The sequence below is a fragment of the Pollachius pollachius genome, assembly GCF_949987615.1.
Source record: "Pollachius pollachius genome assembly, chromosome: 2".
Classification (NCBI taxonomy): Eukaryota; Metazoa; Chordata; class Actinopteri; order Gadiformes; family Gadidae; genus Pollachius; species Pollachius pollachius.
The window spans coordinates 9,646,555-9,662,665 of NC_136935.1; the positions used below are offsets into that span (position 1 = coordinate 9,646,555).

Genomic DNA, 16,111 nt, shown 5'->3' on the forward strand with positions numbered 1-16,111 from the left:
TAAGAAAAAGTAAGTAAAAAATATGATGCAACAATACAACTTAAGTTATTGAGTACTATAAATGATGTAGGCCTAGTCGGTGAAAGGCTAAGAGGAAGTGACAGGGCTAAATAGAAGAGAAGTAGCAGAAATGGTCCTAGTGACCCTTTATCACACGCATCGACTTATCTCTTAACCTCATTTCCTACTTACACTTCATACCCCCCTAGCGCATATAGTTTTGAATATCTAAACTGAATGTTCACTGTGTTAGTAGAGCCATAGCTTATTAAAGTTAAACAACGTTCTTGTTTTTAATTCTAAATTAAATCGCTTGCCTCTAAGCCAAGCGTCGACCCTTCCAGATAACACTTGAGTTGGCCTGCATCCATTCTCGCTATCCAATCATAGGGCAGTAAGGCGGGTGTGTGCAGTTCTATCGAGAGCAAGGTAGCCTACTTCGCCACTTAATGATCTCGGGTAAGGCTATGACCCTACAAGTTTGATGTGTGAATATAGTCAACACATGTTTCGATACGGAAAGTTATCTGACCGCTGATTCTACTCCAGTCAGATAGCTCTGGAACTCTGACACCCAACTTGACACACATCAAGGTGAGCCGAGTGAGTGAAAACATTCGTTACGTTTTGGGGGTTTCACCTTTCGGTTTCATCATCAGACATGATTCACCTCGTTCCATTATTTTGTCATGTAAATTATTTCCGTTAAGCGTCGATATAAGGACATAACAAACGTTAGCGTTTTATTGGGCGCTGTCCGAGGTGCTGATTACAGGTGCAGTTAAATTCCAAGAAACAGGGTAAGCCTAATGCACAGGCCTATTTTTTTTGTAAACAATCACAAACAAAGTATTGGCCTGCTCTGTGTTATTCCAGTGTTGTAAAACGGATAGTGGCATATTTACCTGTTACCAGGTGATTGCCCTTGACTCGAACTACTGACGCTGTAGCCTCGTATCACTATACTGTAGCCTCCCAACGGCTATCAGTTACATTACACATGACGACGCATGTGTCCCTTGGGGAAGCACCGTGCACTCTTGGTCGCCCTTCATACCGTCAACCAAGCCAGCATGTAGATAAGTGAGAGTCAGACACCATAGATGTAGTCCTACAGATGGATCACAGGGACAGATATGCCCGTATGCCTAACCTCGTTGTATGGCTTTGGAAGCCTCTAGAAGAAGTATAGGGATTGTATATATATTTTTTAATGACTTTATTTTTTCCTTGGCATTGTTCATCCTGGAATCCTTATCCTGGTGATATCGAAAATCAAATCTTCAGCCATGGACTACTTATCTTTTTAGTTTGTTTATCTTTTAAAGAAGAAATGTGTTGAGGTCCACTTCTCGACACCGGGGATGATACAATTACACTGTACTCGTTGCCCCAGTCCAGTGTCGTGTGCGTGTGGGGAGGCTATACCTATAACATACTGTACCTCACCGCAAGCAACCGATTACTGGAGGTTTCATCTTTCTCCCATCTGAACACCACCACCATCACCGCCACTGCCATCGCCACCTCCGCTACCGGTCGCCACAGCGATACCGCCATCACCGCCTTAACCATCACCGTTTCCATCACCACCCCCCACCCCCATCTTCACCTAATCCACCACCGCTGTCAAAGGACCAAGACCGCCACCAACACCATCATCACCACCACCACGGCCTCCGCCACCGATAACAGGACCACATCACCGATACCACCACCACCGCCGCCGCCGCCCACGCGCACCCCCCCAATGGCGCCAGCTCCCAGACCCAGCGAGCGTAGCCCCTTACCGAAGCCCCTGCGCCTGGATGAGTAAGGGACGGGGAGGCAGGCTCTCGTCATGGCTCACTCGGCTCCCCCCTACGGCCGGAGTGGGACGGCGGCTGGAGGGGAACCCCTTAACGGCTGGGGAGGCGGCCAGCCAGGGGGCTCCCACACCGCCACGCGCTACATGCAGAAGAAGAAGCAGCGGCGGCGGCGGAGGCACCGGTCCTCCTCGCCCATGGGGCGGGTCATCCTCATCCACACCCCGGTGGACGGTAGGGCCGGGACGCACAGAGCCTCAGCACAGAGCCTCAGCGCAGAGCCTCAGCGCAGAGCCTCAGCTGTTTATTATAATTGATGTAAACAGCCTCAGCACAGCCTCAGCTGTGCTGAGGCTGTGCTGAGGCTGTTTACATCAATTATAATAAACAGCCTCAGCTGTTTACATCAATTATAATACATCAACAATCTCAATATCAACGGGAATACTAACCCCATAAATAACACCACTATGGAGAAGAATATGAACGATAATAAGAACGGTTTGGACTTTCTAGCACCTTGATAAAAACCCAAAAGCATTTCATGAACAAACAAAGAGCAAAGGCCTGGCTTTATACTTTTGGAACATCGTTTGTGTGTATCACGGCTTTGTATGCAATGTGTGTGTGTGTGTGTGTGTGTTTGGGTGTTTGTGTTTGTGTGTAGGTGGGGAAGACAGTGCGGACATTCACACAGTGACAGTGGATAAGAGTCCAGATGGCCGTCTGGGCTTCAGCGTCCGCGGGGGGTCCGAACACGGGCTGGGGATATTCGTCAGCAAAGTGGAGGACGACAGCTCTGCAGGTGTGCAGACTTCTCCCCCTCTGTGTCTCTCATATTCTCTCTCTCCCTTTCTCTCTCTTTCTCTCTCTCTCTCTGTCTCTCCCTCTCTCTCACTTTCTCACTCCCTCTGTCTCCAACTGTCTTCCTTTAGTTATCTCACTCTATGTCTCCCTCTCTCTCTCTCCCTCTCTCTTTCTCTGTCTCTCTCTCTCTCTCTGTCTCTCTTTCTCTCTCTCGCTCTCTCTCTCTCGCTCTCCCACTGTCTCCATCTGTCTTCCTTTAGTTATCTCACTGTCAATCTATGTCTCTCTCTCTCTCTCTCTCTCTCTGCCTCTGTCTCCATCTGTCCCCCTCTAGATATCCTCTGCCACTCTGTGTCCCTCTGTCTCTCTTTTCCCCACTGTATTTGTCTCTTTGTCAGTCTGTCTGTCTGTCTGTCTCTCTGTATCTCTGACCCGGTCTGTCCTTCCCTCCCTCCCTAAGTTTGATCAGAGTTTATTATCATATTCAACTATCCTGGCTTCTACAGTGTTGAATCAATGCCAAAGTTAAACCAACCCCTCTGCATCGATATGTCTGCTTCAGGGCTAAGGCTGTGGGTGCAGGACAGCCTAGTTGTGGTGAGGTTGTCCCACTCCCAGCCTGACTTGTTGAGAAATATGGCTCACCCCAATACCTGCTGCTAAAAATGACGGTGTGCAAACGAAAAATCTGAAAAGAAGAACATAGTTCACCGTTATATGGCGATGAACAGATAAATGGCGTGGTGGTAAACACACCTTAATATGAAACCGAAACAGCAGACAGTAAAGCTTGTGGTGTGGTGCGGTGTGCAGAGCAGGCTGGGCTGTGTGTGGGGGACAAGCTGGTGGAGGTGAACGGTGTGAGCCTGGAGAGCATCACCATGAGCAGCGCCGTGAAGGTGCTGACCGGGAACCACCGGCTGAGGACGGTGGTCCGCAGGGTGGGCAAGGTGCCCGGCATCCGCTACTCCAAGGAGAAGACCACCTGGTGAGACCTTAGAAAGGGAGGACACCTCGATGCATATTCATGGCCGTTGATAGCGTATAAGGGGGGTTCGACTTCCAGCCGAAAGGTTCTCGGTTTGAAACCCCAATTTCTGCAATCTACCATTCTATATGAAGACGCCTACCGGCTCATTAATGACGTTTCTATATACATTTTGCACTATAAATCATGTCAAAGATACGAATGGCCTGTCGACTAGGTTGTAGTGCATGTGGTCCTTTAGCGTGTTTGTGTGTGTGTGTGTGTGTGTGTGTGCATGCGTGCGTGTCCAGGGTGGACCTGATCCACAGGAGGATGGTGGTGGAGGAGAGTGGGCGCACGCCCTCCGATACCAGCTCTAACTGCTCCGCGCTGCGCAGGATCATCCACCTGTACACCACCTCCGACGACTACTGCCTGGGCTTCAACATCAGAGGGGGCAAGGAGTTCGGCCTGGGCGTCTACGTGTCAAAGTAGGAACCAGAGCCTGTCTGATTCTTGTCATCGTACGTTCGTTGTCACGGCGGCGGTTCCATGCAGCAGAATGAAAACGTTGGCGAAACGTGCTGAATGTGCAGACGCGTCGGTCTTGAGTATGACTCAAGACCGGTTCATTTCTATGGCCCTGAATCATTACAGTCTATCAACGCTTTATAGGCCACATTGTACGACATCCCCGGACACTCTGAAGGGCATGGGATACTCCCCAGGAAGACAGAAGCAGGGGCCCTCCTTACAGGGATGAAGGAGTGCCCCAGGGGCCTAATGACAGTGGTAGCAAAAAGTGAAGCGGAAACAACAATTATGTACTGGTAGATTAGTAGTGCGTTAAGAATGTAACTGCAGGCTAGTCTGTTGATTACATTAAGAGAGCTATCACATTTTCTTAAATGCTTGATTGTTGCCAGCTGTCCACTCTAGTCCATGTAGTGGCGTAGTAGTAGAATTGTTCTAAATACGTTTTGCAAAAGCTATGATTGCTGTTGGTGTTCAAATGAACCTCTTACTGACTTCCTTACTGACTGTTTGTTTCATCGAGACTGGACCCCGGGGGCCTGGCCGAGCTGCATGGCATCAAGATGGGTGACCAGATCCTCGCAGCCAATGGGGTGAGCTTTGAAGACATCACCCATAGCAACGCGGTGGAGGTGTTGAAGAGCCACACCCATGTGATGCTGACCATCAGGGTACGTACACCTCAGGCCTTTCCATAGGTATAATGAATGGTAATGAGTTAATTGCCGAGTCTCTTTAAGTGCCCTGACACATAACGAATGCCCCGGCATGTTAAACAACACAGAGGCTCTTTGAGTTGAGGCTGCCTAGAAAAAAACAGAGAGTTGGCTACCTTCCCATGAATTTCTAATGTGTTTGTGTGTGTGTGTGTGTGTGTGTGTGTGTGTGTGTGTGTGTGTGTGTGTGTATGCATATGTATGCAGTGTTACACCACATATCCCCTTGAGACATAGCAATTGTGTGTGTTTGTCTGTGTGTGTGTTTGTGTGTGTGTGTGTGTGTGTGTGTTTGTGTGTGTGTTTGTGTGTGTGTGTGTGTTTGTGTGTATGCATGTGTGTATGTGTGTGTGTGTGTGTGTGTGTGTGTGTGTGTGTGTGTGTGTGTTTGTGTGTCTGCATATGTGTGTTTGTGTTGCTGAGTGCGTGCATGCACAAAGTCTTAGGTCTGGCATTCCTGTGTGCTCATTTTACTCCTCTGATCTCAGGTTCCATGTGTGAAAAACATCCAGGGACAGCGTTCATTATTCAGCGGCAGCCAGGGATCAGGTTTTATTCAGTAGAAAGCATATTTTTTAACCCCCCCTTATTCTTACATCTGAAGCCATTGTGTTTAAAAATCACATTCAGGACCTTAAGGGGTTTGGTCACCCAACACCTCCGTACCTGCTGTGCTGAAGCATTGGAAGGAGACTTGGAGGGAGTCTGGAGTATCAGCTCTTTGATGCTACATTAAGTGTCTTTGTGCAAGGGTCAGCCAAGGTCATCCAGCCAACATCACTCTTCTTCTGTGCCAAATGTTGTTACAGTTGGAGTAGCCATTGAAAATGTATATTCATATTTGGTACTGAAACCAAACCACCTTCTTATTCAGGGTTTAAGCAAAACTCCCTTTATAGGATATTCAGGACAGAACTATGTCAAAATGATGAAGAAATATTTCAATATTTTAACAAAATGACATCTATATTGTTTCAACAGGAGGCTGGAAGGTACCCAGCCTACAAAGAGATGGTGGCAGAATACAGTTGGCTGAACAAATGTATGGTCTATGTCTGATTAACATTAAACATACATATATATATATATACAAATATATAGCTGATGTAGTCTGAACCAGATATTAAAAAGACAAGCTCCAGTCTTCACATTACATTTTGCCAATAGGTTTTCAAATTAGAGTGCCATGTCTGTTTTTGAATGAAGTTGGAGTTGGATGAAGATTGAGCGTTCACAGATCTAGATAAGAATAAATCGAGATTGGAAGAAAGTACAATTTTTGCATTAGGAACCCCCTTTTGGGTCAACCTTTATCTGAACCGTTTTGTAATGGGCATTCAATCGTACATTTACAGTGGGATTAATGGCTCAGTTTAACACTACATCTAGCTTCATTCCAACACTAATCTCCTACGCTCCTTCCTTCCCTCTCTGTCCCCCCCGCCTCCCAGTGTCTAACGGGGTCCCGGCGCCCTCCTCCCAGGGGTCCGACTCCTTCTCCTCCGCCTCCTCCCTGTCGTCGGGCACCCCCGTCAGCTCCCTCAGCGGCCTCTCCCAGGTCCTCTTCCCGCCGCCGTTCGGCTCCGGCGTGGTGGGCGTGGCCCTGTCCGCGGAGGACCGCCCCCGGACCGCTGAGTCCTCCATGCAGACCGACCCGCAGGCCCCGCCCCCCCACAGCCGGCCGCGCTCCCCCTACGGCTCGCACCCGGGGGGGCTGGTCGCCACGGAGACCAGCCGCACGGTGGGCGCCACGGTGCTGCTGAGGGACACGCTCGTCCGCGGGAAGGGGGAGAGGCCCCGGGACGCGAGCGCGGGGCCCCCGCCGGGGCGAGGGGACGGGGGCGGCCGGGCGAGGTCCAGGACGCTGTCTTCGGGGGAGCAGGAAGGGGGAATGAAAAGTACTAGTTCAGCCAAGACGGCGGTGCTGATGGCGCTGAGCCGACCGCGGAAGCCAATCAGCCGCTCCCAGAGTCACATCACGGAGAAGGGTGGGTCCGGACGCCATTTTGACATTGGGAAAATCATGGGAACTTTCATGATGGTTATTCCAAAAGTTGGCGTTATTTCTAAGTTTGGGTTTTAAGCATCAGGTATTTAGGTTATACACGGTTTAGGTAAGGAAAGGTTTCGGTGCGATTACAGTCCGGTTAAACCTTGGATGCAAGCAAGAATTCAAATAGACGGATAAGTCAGATAGCATAAAGCAATCAATTTGAATCCCAGCATTTCCTTTGAGACCCCTGGCAGAGGTCGAAGATGAGAATCAAATCCCACCTAATCCAGAATCACAGTATGATTGTTAGTTAGCCTCTCCTGTCTGGAGCTGATTCAGTCTCTCCAGTCGGTCCATTCTCTGGGTAATGGGATATGCCTTCATAACCTCAAAAGATCCTGCTTAGAATTAACGGTTGTCTATTGACCAGCAAGTGACCTTAGAGTTACCTCTCGCTCTCTCTCTCTCACTCTCTCTCGCTCTCTCTCTCTATCTCTCGCACTCACTCTCTCTCAATCTCTCCTGCACCATCTCTCTTTATTTCTCTCCCTCACCCTCTCCCCTGTTGCCTCACTCTCCTTATCTCTCTCTTTCCCTGTCTCTTGTAACCTCTTTCTCTCCCTCACCCACACCCCCTCTCTCTCTCTGCCCTCACTCTCTTCGGAAAAGTTAACGACAACACTACATTCAGTTAACTGAATTAAGCTCCGCTCCATATTCATCAAAGAACCCCAGAGTTCACAAAGCGCAGTGATGGATGGTTTCCCTCCAAACTCCATTCTCGCGTAACCACTGTGGGGACGATTTAAACCGGAACGGACAGGATTCCATCCCGTCCCCTATCAAGTCTTCTAAGTTATGAGCTGTTGCTCATGCAATTTATCGTCTCTCCGGGCTCCAGAAAGTGGCAGGGCCCCAGGCGTGTGGCCCCAAGGTTGATTGGCTGTTTGTTATATAGGCCCCGGGCACTTCCACTCCCAACAACTGCTGTGCCCTTTAATACATCACAGTGTGTTCAGGCAGCGGCGTTGTAAGCAGCAATTCATCAGCATTAGCCCGCCGCCATCCGCCGCCCAAGATATAGTGCCGTGAATAAGAGGAGCAGACGGGAAGAGAAATGGACGGCCTGTTCTCATACAGGGTGTCACCGCGGTGACGTTGATGAGTGGGGGGCGTGACGATCCATAAAGCACACATCAAGCAGTAAACACAGATGTATATGAGCGGCCCTGTTGCGTCGTGCCGGTTCCTTGAACAACCGGCGAAAGCTACACCCGGTTGGAGGATGACGACTGGGGATTGATGGTGTTTTTGATGAGACACACTTTTCTGTATTTGCAGGCATACTTCTTCATCAAGGCCTTCAACAAGTTTTCTTCTTTGGTTCTCTCATCCAAAGAGAAAACTTTATCAATGGTTCAACTCTATAGCACTAAACTGAAACAACTATTTTATTTAAATCAGAGGACAAGCAGAAGAAGAAGTCTCAGCAGAAGAGCACCCCAGGGGGCGGGTCTACACTGCAGCGTTCCAAGACCTTCGTCAACCTGCTGTTCAAACGAGACCGCAAGGAGAAGACCCGCTCTAAGTCGCCCTCGCACCTCACCGACCGAGGTGAGAACCCACAGCGCTCACAAGAGTCAAACAATACCCTAAGGGCATACGTTGTAAGCATGGGTGAGGCTGGGGTAGCAGGGTTGAAGCTGGGGTGGGGAATCGTGAGAGTCCCTCTGGAGTAAGCTAAGATTTGAAACTATCCAACCAGCATCTCAAACAAAGATGACAAAAAGTGCTTCTGGAAAAAAATGCCTACCCTAGCACTAATAACTGAGCTTCGCAAAACCCCACCATTTGGTCATGTTATGGAACCAACACAGCATAAAATAGGAGCTAAACTCCTAACCTATGCTCTACCAGATTAATTAAAAGGAATGAACAAAAGTGTGTTATGTCTGGTATTCAGAGTGGCACCCAAAGAAAACCAAACCTTGACTTTTAACTCTAAACTCTTTAGAGAAAAACTAGTGGAACCCCTAACCCTGCAACCCACACACTTCCACATATGGCCAATCAGGTGTGGCCCTCCAATACTTCCGTAACACTTCTTAATTCTATAGAGAAAAGCAGGGGCCGGCCCTTCCAGCTGCTGAGCTCCCCCAGGGAGAGCCGTGCCGGGGTGAAGGAGGGCAGCAGCCCCCAGATTCAGGCCGACACCCTGGGCCAGGTGCAGGCCATGGCCCACAGGCTGCTGGCTCCCGACGAGGTCACCGCCGTACTCAGACACTGTCGCAGGGTGAGCACGCACCTGCTAACATGCACTGTAACACGCTCACTCTGCAGGCATTCTCCCTGTGTACGAGTGTATACGTGTGTGTGTGTGTGTGTGTGTGTGCGTGTGTGTTTGTGTGTGTTTTGGTGCTGTGTGTGTTTGTGTGTGTTTGTACACATGTGTGTATATGCATGTGTGCGTTGCGTGTTTGTGTAGCTATGCAGATTTGAGCAGGTTTGTATGTATGCGTGTGTGTGTGTGTCTAGATGTGTGAATGTGTATGTTTGTGCATGTGTGTACGTGCGTGTGTGAACATGTGTGTGTGTGTGTGTGTTTGTGTGTGTGTGTGATATGATTCTTTCATCAAGCACTCATTCATCCAGGCACTCAGACAGACCAGCGACACATCACGGCAACCAAAGGGCAGTAATGATTTTGTGATTAAGTCACACGAGTTGAACACACTTATGCAGCTGTCTCAACCCATGTGTGCGTGTGTGTCGGATTACCCCTCAGTCTGGATGGGATCGTATGTAAAGCATTGTCCCTTCGGTGTATCTGTCCAAGTCCCTCCTCCTGATGGACGTGACAGCCACCGGCAGTGACAAAGGACAGATTTGCCCTGTCATTTATGATTAGGGTCAAATATCAGCCGTCTCTTTCTCTCTCTCTCTCTCTGACACTCTAAACTGGGTAATCCGCTCTTTGCTCCCACACTCTGAAGGAGTGATCAGGCACCAGGGCCTCTTAAAGAACAATGAGTCCTCACTGATAATTGGCTGCTTAGACACCCAAGACTAGTGGGTTTAATGACCTAGTTCACTGCACGGAAAGGGGAACTTGGAAACTACATTACAACTACATTTCATTTCTTCATATGTACTAATGTACATACATGTTGACATTTTTACGTTCTTTGAAATGTCCTAGAAAAAATAAACAGGCTAATGTATCGCATTTGTGTACCGCATTTGAGTTTCTTCTTTTGTTTTCCAGTTTCTGTCCGACAATGTGATTGAGGAGCTTGTGCGTCCCCTACTGGCCATACTGGACAGGCCAGAGAAACTGCTGCTGCTCAGGGAGATAAGGTGAGAGGGCCTGTGGCGCTGTGTGGGCGTTTACATGTGTCTACATGTAGTTCTGACTATTGGATGATATTGTCATGCAGGATGCTGATCCCGGCCAATGACAGAGGCCAGTTCGACAGCATGGTCATGCCCTTTGAGCTGGAAGCTTATGAGATCCTCAAGAGTCGCTCTGGTAAGCAGGACTGTCAATCATCCCCTGAACTTTGACCCTTCACCCTGTCTCTTCCTCAAGGTCATTGTTCAATGTGATTTCAAGGCCATTCTGGACCTATAGTGTGAAATACTTACGAAAAAAAGGGTAACATACAAAACAAAACTCAGACGTAAAAAATGCACCAGTAGTCAAATGATGAATAAATCGATAAAGCGAGGAATGGTCAAGCTACCGGAGGGGTCCTATTGTACAGCTTACAAAGTATGGCGTAGACCAATCCTCTGTCACCCAGCATGTCTAACTGTGTCTCTCAGTGCGCTCCCCAGCCCTGCGCTCGCCCCGTGGGGGGACCCCACGACGGCACCTCATCACCCCCGTCCCAGGTAGCCTCTCTAGGGGCTGAACACCCACACCTCATCCATCACATGATACATCTGGCAAGACAGCCACTCATCACTACATCACTACACACACACCCACACGTGTGTATGTGTGTGTGTATCTGAGCGTGTATGTCTGTATGTATACGTATGTATGTGTATGTATGTGTATGTATGTGTGTATGTGTGTATGTGTGTGTGTGTGTGTGTGTATGTCTGTATGAATATGTATGTGTGTGTGTATGTGTGTGTGTGTATAAATATATGTGTGTGTGCATGTGTGTTTGTGTATATTTATGTGTGTGTGTGTGCGTGTGTCTGTGTGTTTGTGTGTATGTATAAATATATATACGTTTTTGTGTGTGTGTGTTTGTGTATATTTGTGTGTGTGCGTGTGTCTGTGCGTGTGTCTGTGTGTGTGTGTGTGTGTATATATATATATACGTGTGTGTGTGTGTGTGTGTTTGTGCATTTGTCTGTGTGTGTGTGTGTGTGTGTGTTTGTGTATATTTATGTGTGTGCGTGTGTGTGTGCGTGTGTCTGTGTGTGTGTGTGTATATATATATACGTGTGTGTGTTTGTGCATTTGTCTGTGTGTGTGTGTGTGTGTGTTTGTGTATATTTATGTGTGTGCGTGTGTCTGTGCGTGTGTCTGTGTGTGTGTGTGTATATATATATACGTGTGTGTGTGTGTGTGTGTGTGTTTGTGCATTTGTCTGTGTGTGTGTGTGTGTGTGTGTGTGTTTGTGCGTGCCCAGACTACAGGGGGGGCTTCCACCTGCAGCCGGCTCGGGGCGGCGGGCGGGGCCGCCGGCTGCAGGTGGAGGACCTGGAGCGGCTGCGTGAGGCGGGGCTCGGCGCCGGCCTGCTGCCCCCCTCCCGGGCCTTCACCCCCCTGCTCGACGTCCCCCTGGACGGCTACGGCGCCCGCCCCGCCCGCTGCCCCTCCCCCAGCCTCACCCCGCGGCGCAGCGACCCTCCCGCCGCCACGCCGGAGCGGGGCAGGTCGCCCGTGAGGACCGGGGGAGGGGGGCACCGCGGGCGGGGCCGGCGGGAGGCCAGCCCGGAGAGCCTGGCGGGGGGGAGGCGGGGGAGGTGGGGGCCGGCGGGGGCGTACACGGGGGTCAGCATGAGGGTGCCTGCGGGTGGTGGTGGCGGCGGTGGTGGTGGTGGCGTTTGTGGTGGTAGTAGCCCCCCACCTCCCCCCGTAGAGAGAAGAGACCCCTTGGTCGGCCTGGAGAACGGACAGCGGGTCGTCGGGGAGCCGCAGAACGAACGCATGGGCGGGAGGAGCCCGAACCGGTTGTCGGAGGAGTATGACGTTACCACGGTGACCATCTCTAAGATCAGACCGTCTTTGGGTGAGGGACCAGCCAGCTTCAAACTTGTGTTTCTACCCCTGGCGGATAAATACGTAATCTTCACCACAAAGTGTCTGCTTGGAAAGTGTTATCTATCGCAATATGTTCCCAGCTCCCAGAGAGATTGGTAATATCATAAGAATAATTTGTGGGTTATTGCATGGAAGCATGGAGGAGTTTTATTTATTTAGTTCTGCTTGGAAATGACTACCGTTCATCATACTCTCCCACAAAGATCTCTACTTTGATATCATGAGAGGAATTTTAATGTTGTATTTCATGTGTTTGATATCTCACCAATAGAGGTCAGTAAATCATTAAAAAAAAGAGTAAAACAAATCCAGTTCATCAAACAACCGTGTGTACGTACTTACCAAGCAACCAACCGACACACCTGCCTACCTCCCTACCTATCTGTGTGTCTGTGTGTGTGTGTGCGTCTGTCTCCCTAGAGGTTAATCTAACTCTTCATGTTTTATAGGCATCAGCATCTCTGGAGGCATCGAGTCCAGAGTGCAGCCCGTGGTGAAGATCGAGAAGATCTTCCCCGGGGGCGCGGCCTCCACCAGCGAGTTCCTCAAGGTAAGACGCCCGCAGGAAGGGAAACCTTGGACGAGTGATATCCAGTCCGCCAAAGAGACTCTCTCCGGCTGACTGAAGCATTTCCAAGAGTACACTTTAGTTCTGTCCAACCCTGGAACAGAACAAAAGAGTATTCTTAGAAGCGCCAGACAGCGGGGAGGGCAGATGGTACACCGGGGCGGAGAGAGTGTTTTGACTGCACCGTGTCAGCCCCGTGGACGGCTGCCTGATTCTGGAAGGCGTTGTGTGAGGGGAGGGTTGGAGGGCGGGAGAGGGGGTGAGAGAGAGGAAGAGAGGACGAGAGAGGGAGGGAGGGAGGGAGCGCACTCTTGCGTGTCCACAGACTCGTACATTTTGGATGAGGTACATGGTTTCTGGAGGAGCTAATGTATTGGTAATATGTCTCCTTCTGCTGTAATTTGACAGTGGGTCGGGTGATATTGGTTCAGGTTCACACATGTGTGCATGGGACACGCACCCATTTGTACTGCTTTAACCGTACTTACGGGATTAGGTTCAGTTCAGTTCAATTATGTTTGTCTTAGGCTCATTAGGCTCGGGTTGAGTTAAAATGGCTAATCACATTATTTTTGTGGAGTAGACTAGCATAAGGTATACTATACTATAGTATAGCATAGTACTATTGAGTAGAAAGTGCTACAGCAGAATAGAGGAGAGTAGAGTAGAGGATGTTTTAAGTCAGGGAAGTGGCTTCCAAGGATTGTGTTCAAGAGATGTTCCTTCAGGTGAAATAAGTGTAAGTGAAAGTAAGTGAAAAGCAACAAAAAAAAGCAACAAAAGAAAACACTGCAAAAAAGCTCCCTCATGGAACAAGGACACTGTGTGTTGGCTGAGCCATGCTAGCTGCCTGGTCTAACTAGGGCCTCCCTGCCTGGTCCAGCGGCCCAGCTGGTGTCTGTGTTCTGCCAGGCTCTGGGCTATCTCCCACACCTTGAGTGCAGCAGGATGTGAGGCCACTAGACCCCCAGTGTTAACATACATCCTGTCTCCGCACAGGCATGCAGTAGCAGCAGCAGCACACTTTCAGTCAGATACCGGTGTGTGTGTGTTTGTGTGTGTGTGTGTGTGTGTGTGTGTGTGTGTGTGTGTGTGTGTGTGTGTGTGTGTGTGTGTGTGTGTGTGTGTGTGTGTGTGTGTGTGTGTGTGTGTGTGTGTGTGTATGGTGTGTGTCATGTACTGGCACTACAAAAGTCGAACGTGTTTTGATGGATGTGATACAGTTGCCAAGGTTTCTATTCATCACATTATTTTTGGACGAGGATGTCCATTGGCCACAGAGCAGGAAGCGTTATGAATGAAGCACTCTGGGCTGTAAAGAGGATGTGGCAGATTAGGACCTGATTTATTTAATTCACCAAAAATTACTTTTTAAAAACAACTAAAGCCCTGTGTAATCCCCACTTTAGTTAAAAGGATGTAAATCTTTTGATGGCGTTCTCACAAAGGGATGTGGTCGTTTTCTGTCTCCCATGATATTTGTTTTCATGCAAATTTTTACTTTTAAGTTCACTAAGTTCAAATGTGCATGTTACATACAGACATGTATCCTGCTTTAACCATGCTTATGAAAATACTAGATTATCAAGTGAGGTTGGATAAGGATAAGGTCAGGTCGGGTTAGGTTGTGGGTTGGATCTGTGTTTTAGCAAGGAACAATAAAGTATTGTTGATTCACTGACGCATGATGGTCAGAGAGGGATTGATAGATTTCATACGGACAACGGTAAATACAGTTCACAGGAAGAAAGAAGGAGTTCGCATAAACAATGATAGAAAGGGAGAGGTTTGGATTCAAAGAAGTGTGCATAACAATGGACAGCGGCCGTGTTTTGAGGGTGTTGCTAACCTTCACTAAGGGTGTAACCGTTAGGCAGGTGCATCCTATCCCTAACCCGATGACATCACAGGAAGTTGCTCTCCTCAGGGTTCCAATCACGCCGATTACTCTGTCCTCATCTTGGAGGACAATGGGTGTGTGTGCGTGTTCTGTGAGTTTGTGTGTGTGTGTTCTGTGTGTGTGTCCTTGTATGTGTCCGTGTGTGTACGTTTTAGGCCCTGACAAAACGACAGGTTGCAGCCGGTCCTTCCCCCAGGATACTAACCCACCTAGCGCGTATTCAGGAGTTTTCCTGGATACGGCTGGGGTCACATACGTACCAAACAACCAGCTTACGAACCTCTCAGGCTGGGCTCACGTAAAGATGGGTTCAAACCCAGTATCTGTAGATTAAATCTGTAGTTTTTATAGTCCCAAGGGGACCGCCAGCTCTCTGCCTTCATAAACTTTGTGAGAGATCAAGAGTCCCATCGTCGACCTGGGTTAACGTGACTGGCTTTCTAAAAGGTTCTGTTGCCGTCCTGTATCCAATAGTCGCAGCAAAAAGCCAAAGGCTTAGAGCATAAGAGCCTAAGCAAAAGAGCCTTTCTTCCACTTTTTCCAGGGTTATTATTCTGTCCAACATGCACAAATTGGAAAGCAGTCAAAGAACAAAGTTTGCCTGAATACCCGAGTGCGCATGTGTGTCAGAGCATGGGTATATTTTCTTCCATCCACCTTGCCTTGTGCTGAATGAGGAGGGTTATACAGAGCTTTAGTGATGGCCTTCGGTGGAGGGATATTCATGGGATCAGAGAAGCCCAAGTCTCCCAAGCGTATGTCTGATTCCTGCTGGGCTGCAGTCCCAACAGACTTATAAGAGTTGGTCTGATTCTGGAGGAATTCTGGAAAGAGGGACGCATGGCTTGAATAATGACCGACACAGGGACAAGAAGCAGGGTGGGTATGGAGAGTCCATATTTAGATGAAAGTATTACTTATATTACTTTATTTTATTTTGACTATCTCTCTCTGTGTGTGTCTTTATGTGTATGTGTCTCTCTATGAGTGTGTCTCTGTATATGTCTATCTGTGTATGTCTTTGTGTGCGTGGGTCTCTCTCTACAAGTGTGTCTCTGTGTATGTCTATCTGTGTGTGTTTGTGTGTATGTGTCTCTCTCTCTATGAGCTTGTCTCTGTGTATGTCTAAATATTTGTGCGTGTGTGTGTCTCTCTCTACGACTGTGTCTCTGTGCATGTCTGTGTGTGTGTGTGCGTGTGTGTGTCCCTCGATCTGAAGGCTGGGTACGAGCTGGTGTCAGTAGACGGCGAGTCGCTGCAGTGCGTCACTCACCAGCACGCCGTGGACGCCATCCGCCGCGCCTTCGGCCACCATGGAAGGAACGCCATGGTGTTTGTCGTCAAGGTCCCCAGGAACAAGACTCCGCCCGGTGGGGGGGCCCGGGGCCCTGCAGACTGACCCCTCCACGGGGAGAGGGCCGGCCCTGCCAGCCTCGCAGCAGAATCGCAGGTCGGGTGTGAAGGACAGCCCGGTGCCTCACGCCTGAAGCAGAACCATGATCTCATACTTTAAATACCCTGCTGCCCATCGGAGCGG

At 49.2% G+C, this 16,111-nt stretch overlaps 1 protein-coding gene across 1 annotated transcript; it reads left to right on the forward strand.

Annotated features, from left to right (window-relative positions):
* Nucleotides 1-1,840: 1,840 nt before the first annotated feature.
* pdzd7a (PDZ domain containing 7a) lies at nucleotides 1,841-15,973 on the forward strand (the record flags this gene model as incomplete). Its single annotated transcript, XM_079729074.1, has 15 exons — nucleotides 1,841-2,039; nucleotides 2,473-2,610; nucleotides 3,426-3,600; nucleotides 3,891-4,070; nucleotides 4,637-4,784; nucleotides 5,811-5,871; nucleotides 6,281-6,817; nucleotides 8,287-8,436; nucleotides 8,940-9,115; nucleotides 10,088-10,179; nucleotides 10,260-10,351; nucleotides 10,648-10,716; nucleotides 11,472-12,074; nucleotides 12,556-12,656; nucleotides 15,794-15,973. The coding sequence occupies 15 exons, from the start codon at nucleotides 1,841-1,843 to the stop codon at nucleotides 15,971-15,973; spliced, it is 2,901 nt and encodes a 966-aa protein (XP_079585200.1).
* Nucleotides 15,974-16,111: the final 138 nt, after the last annotated feature.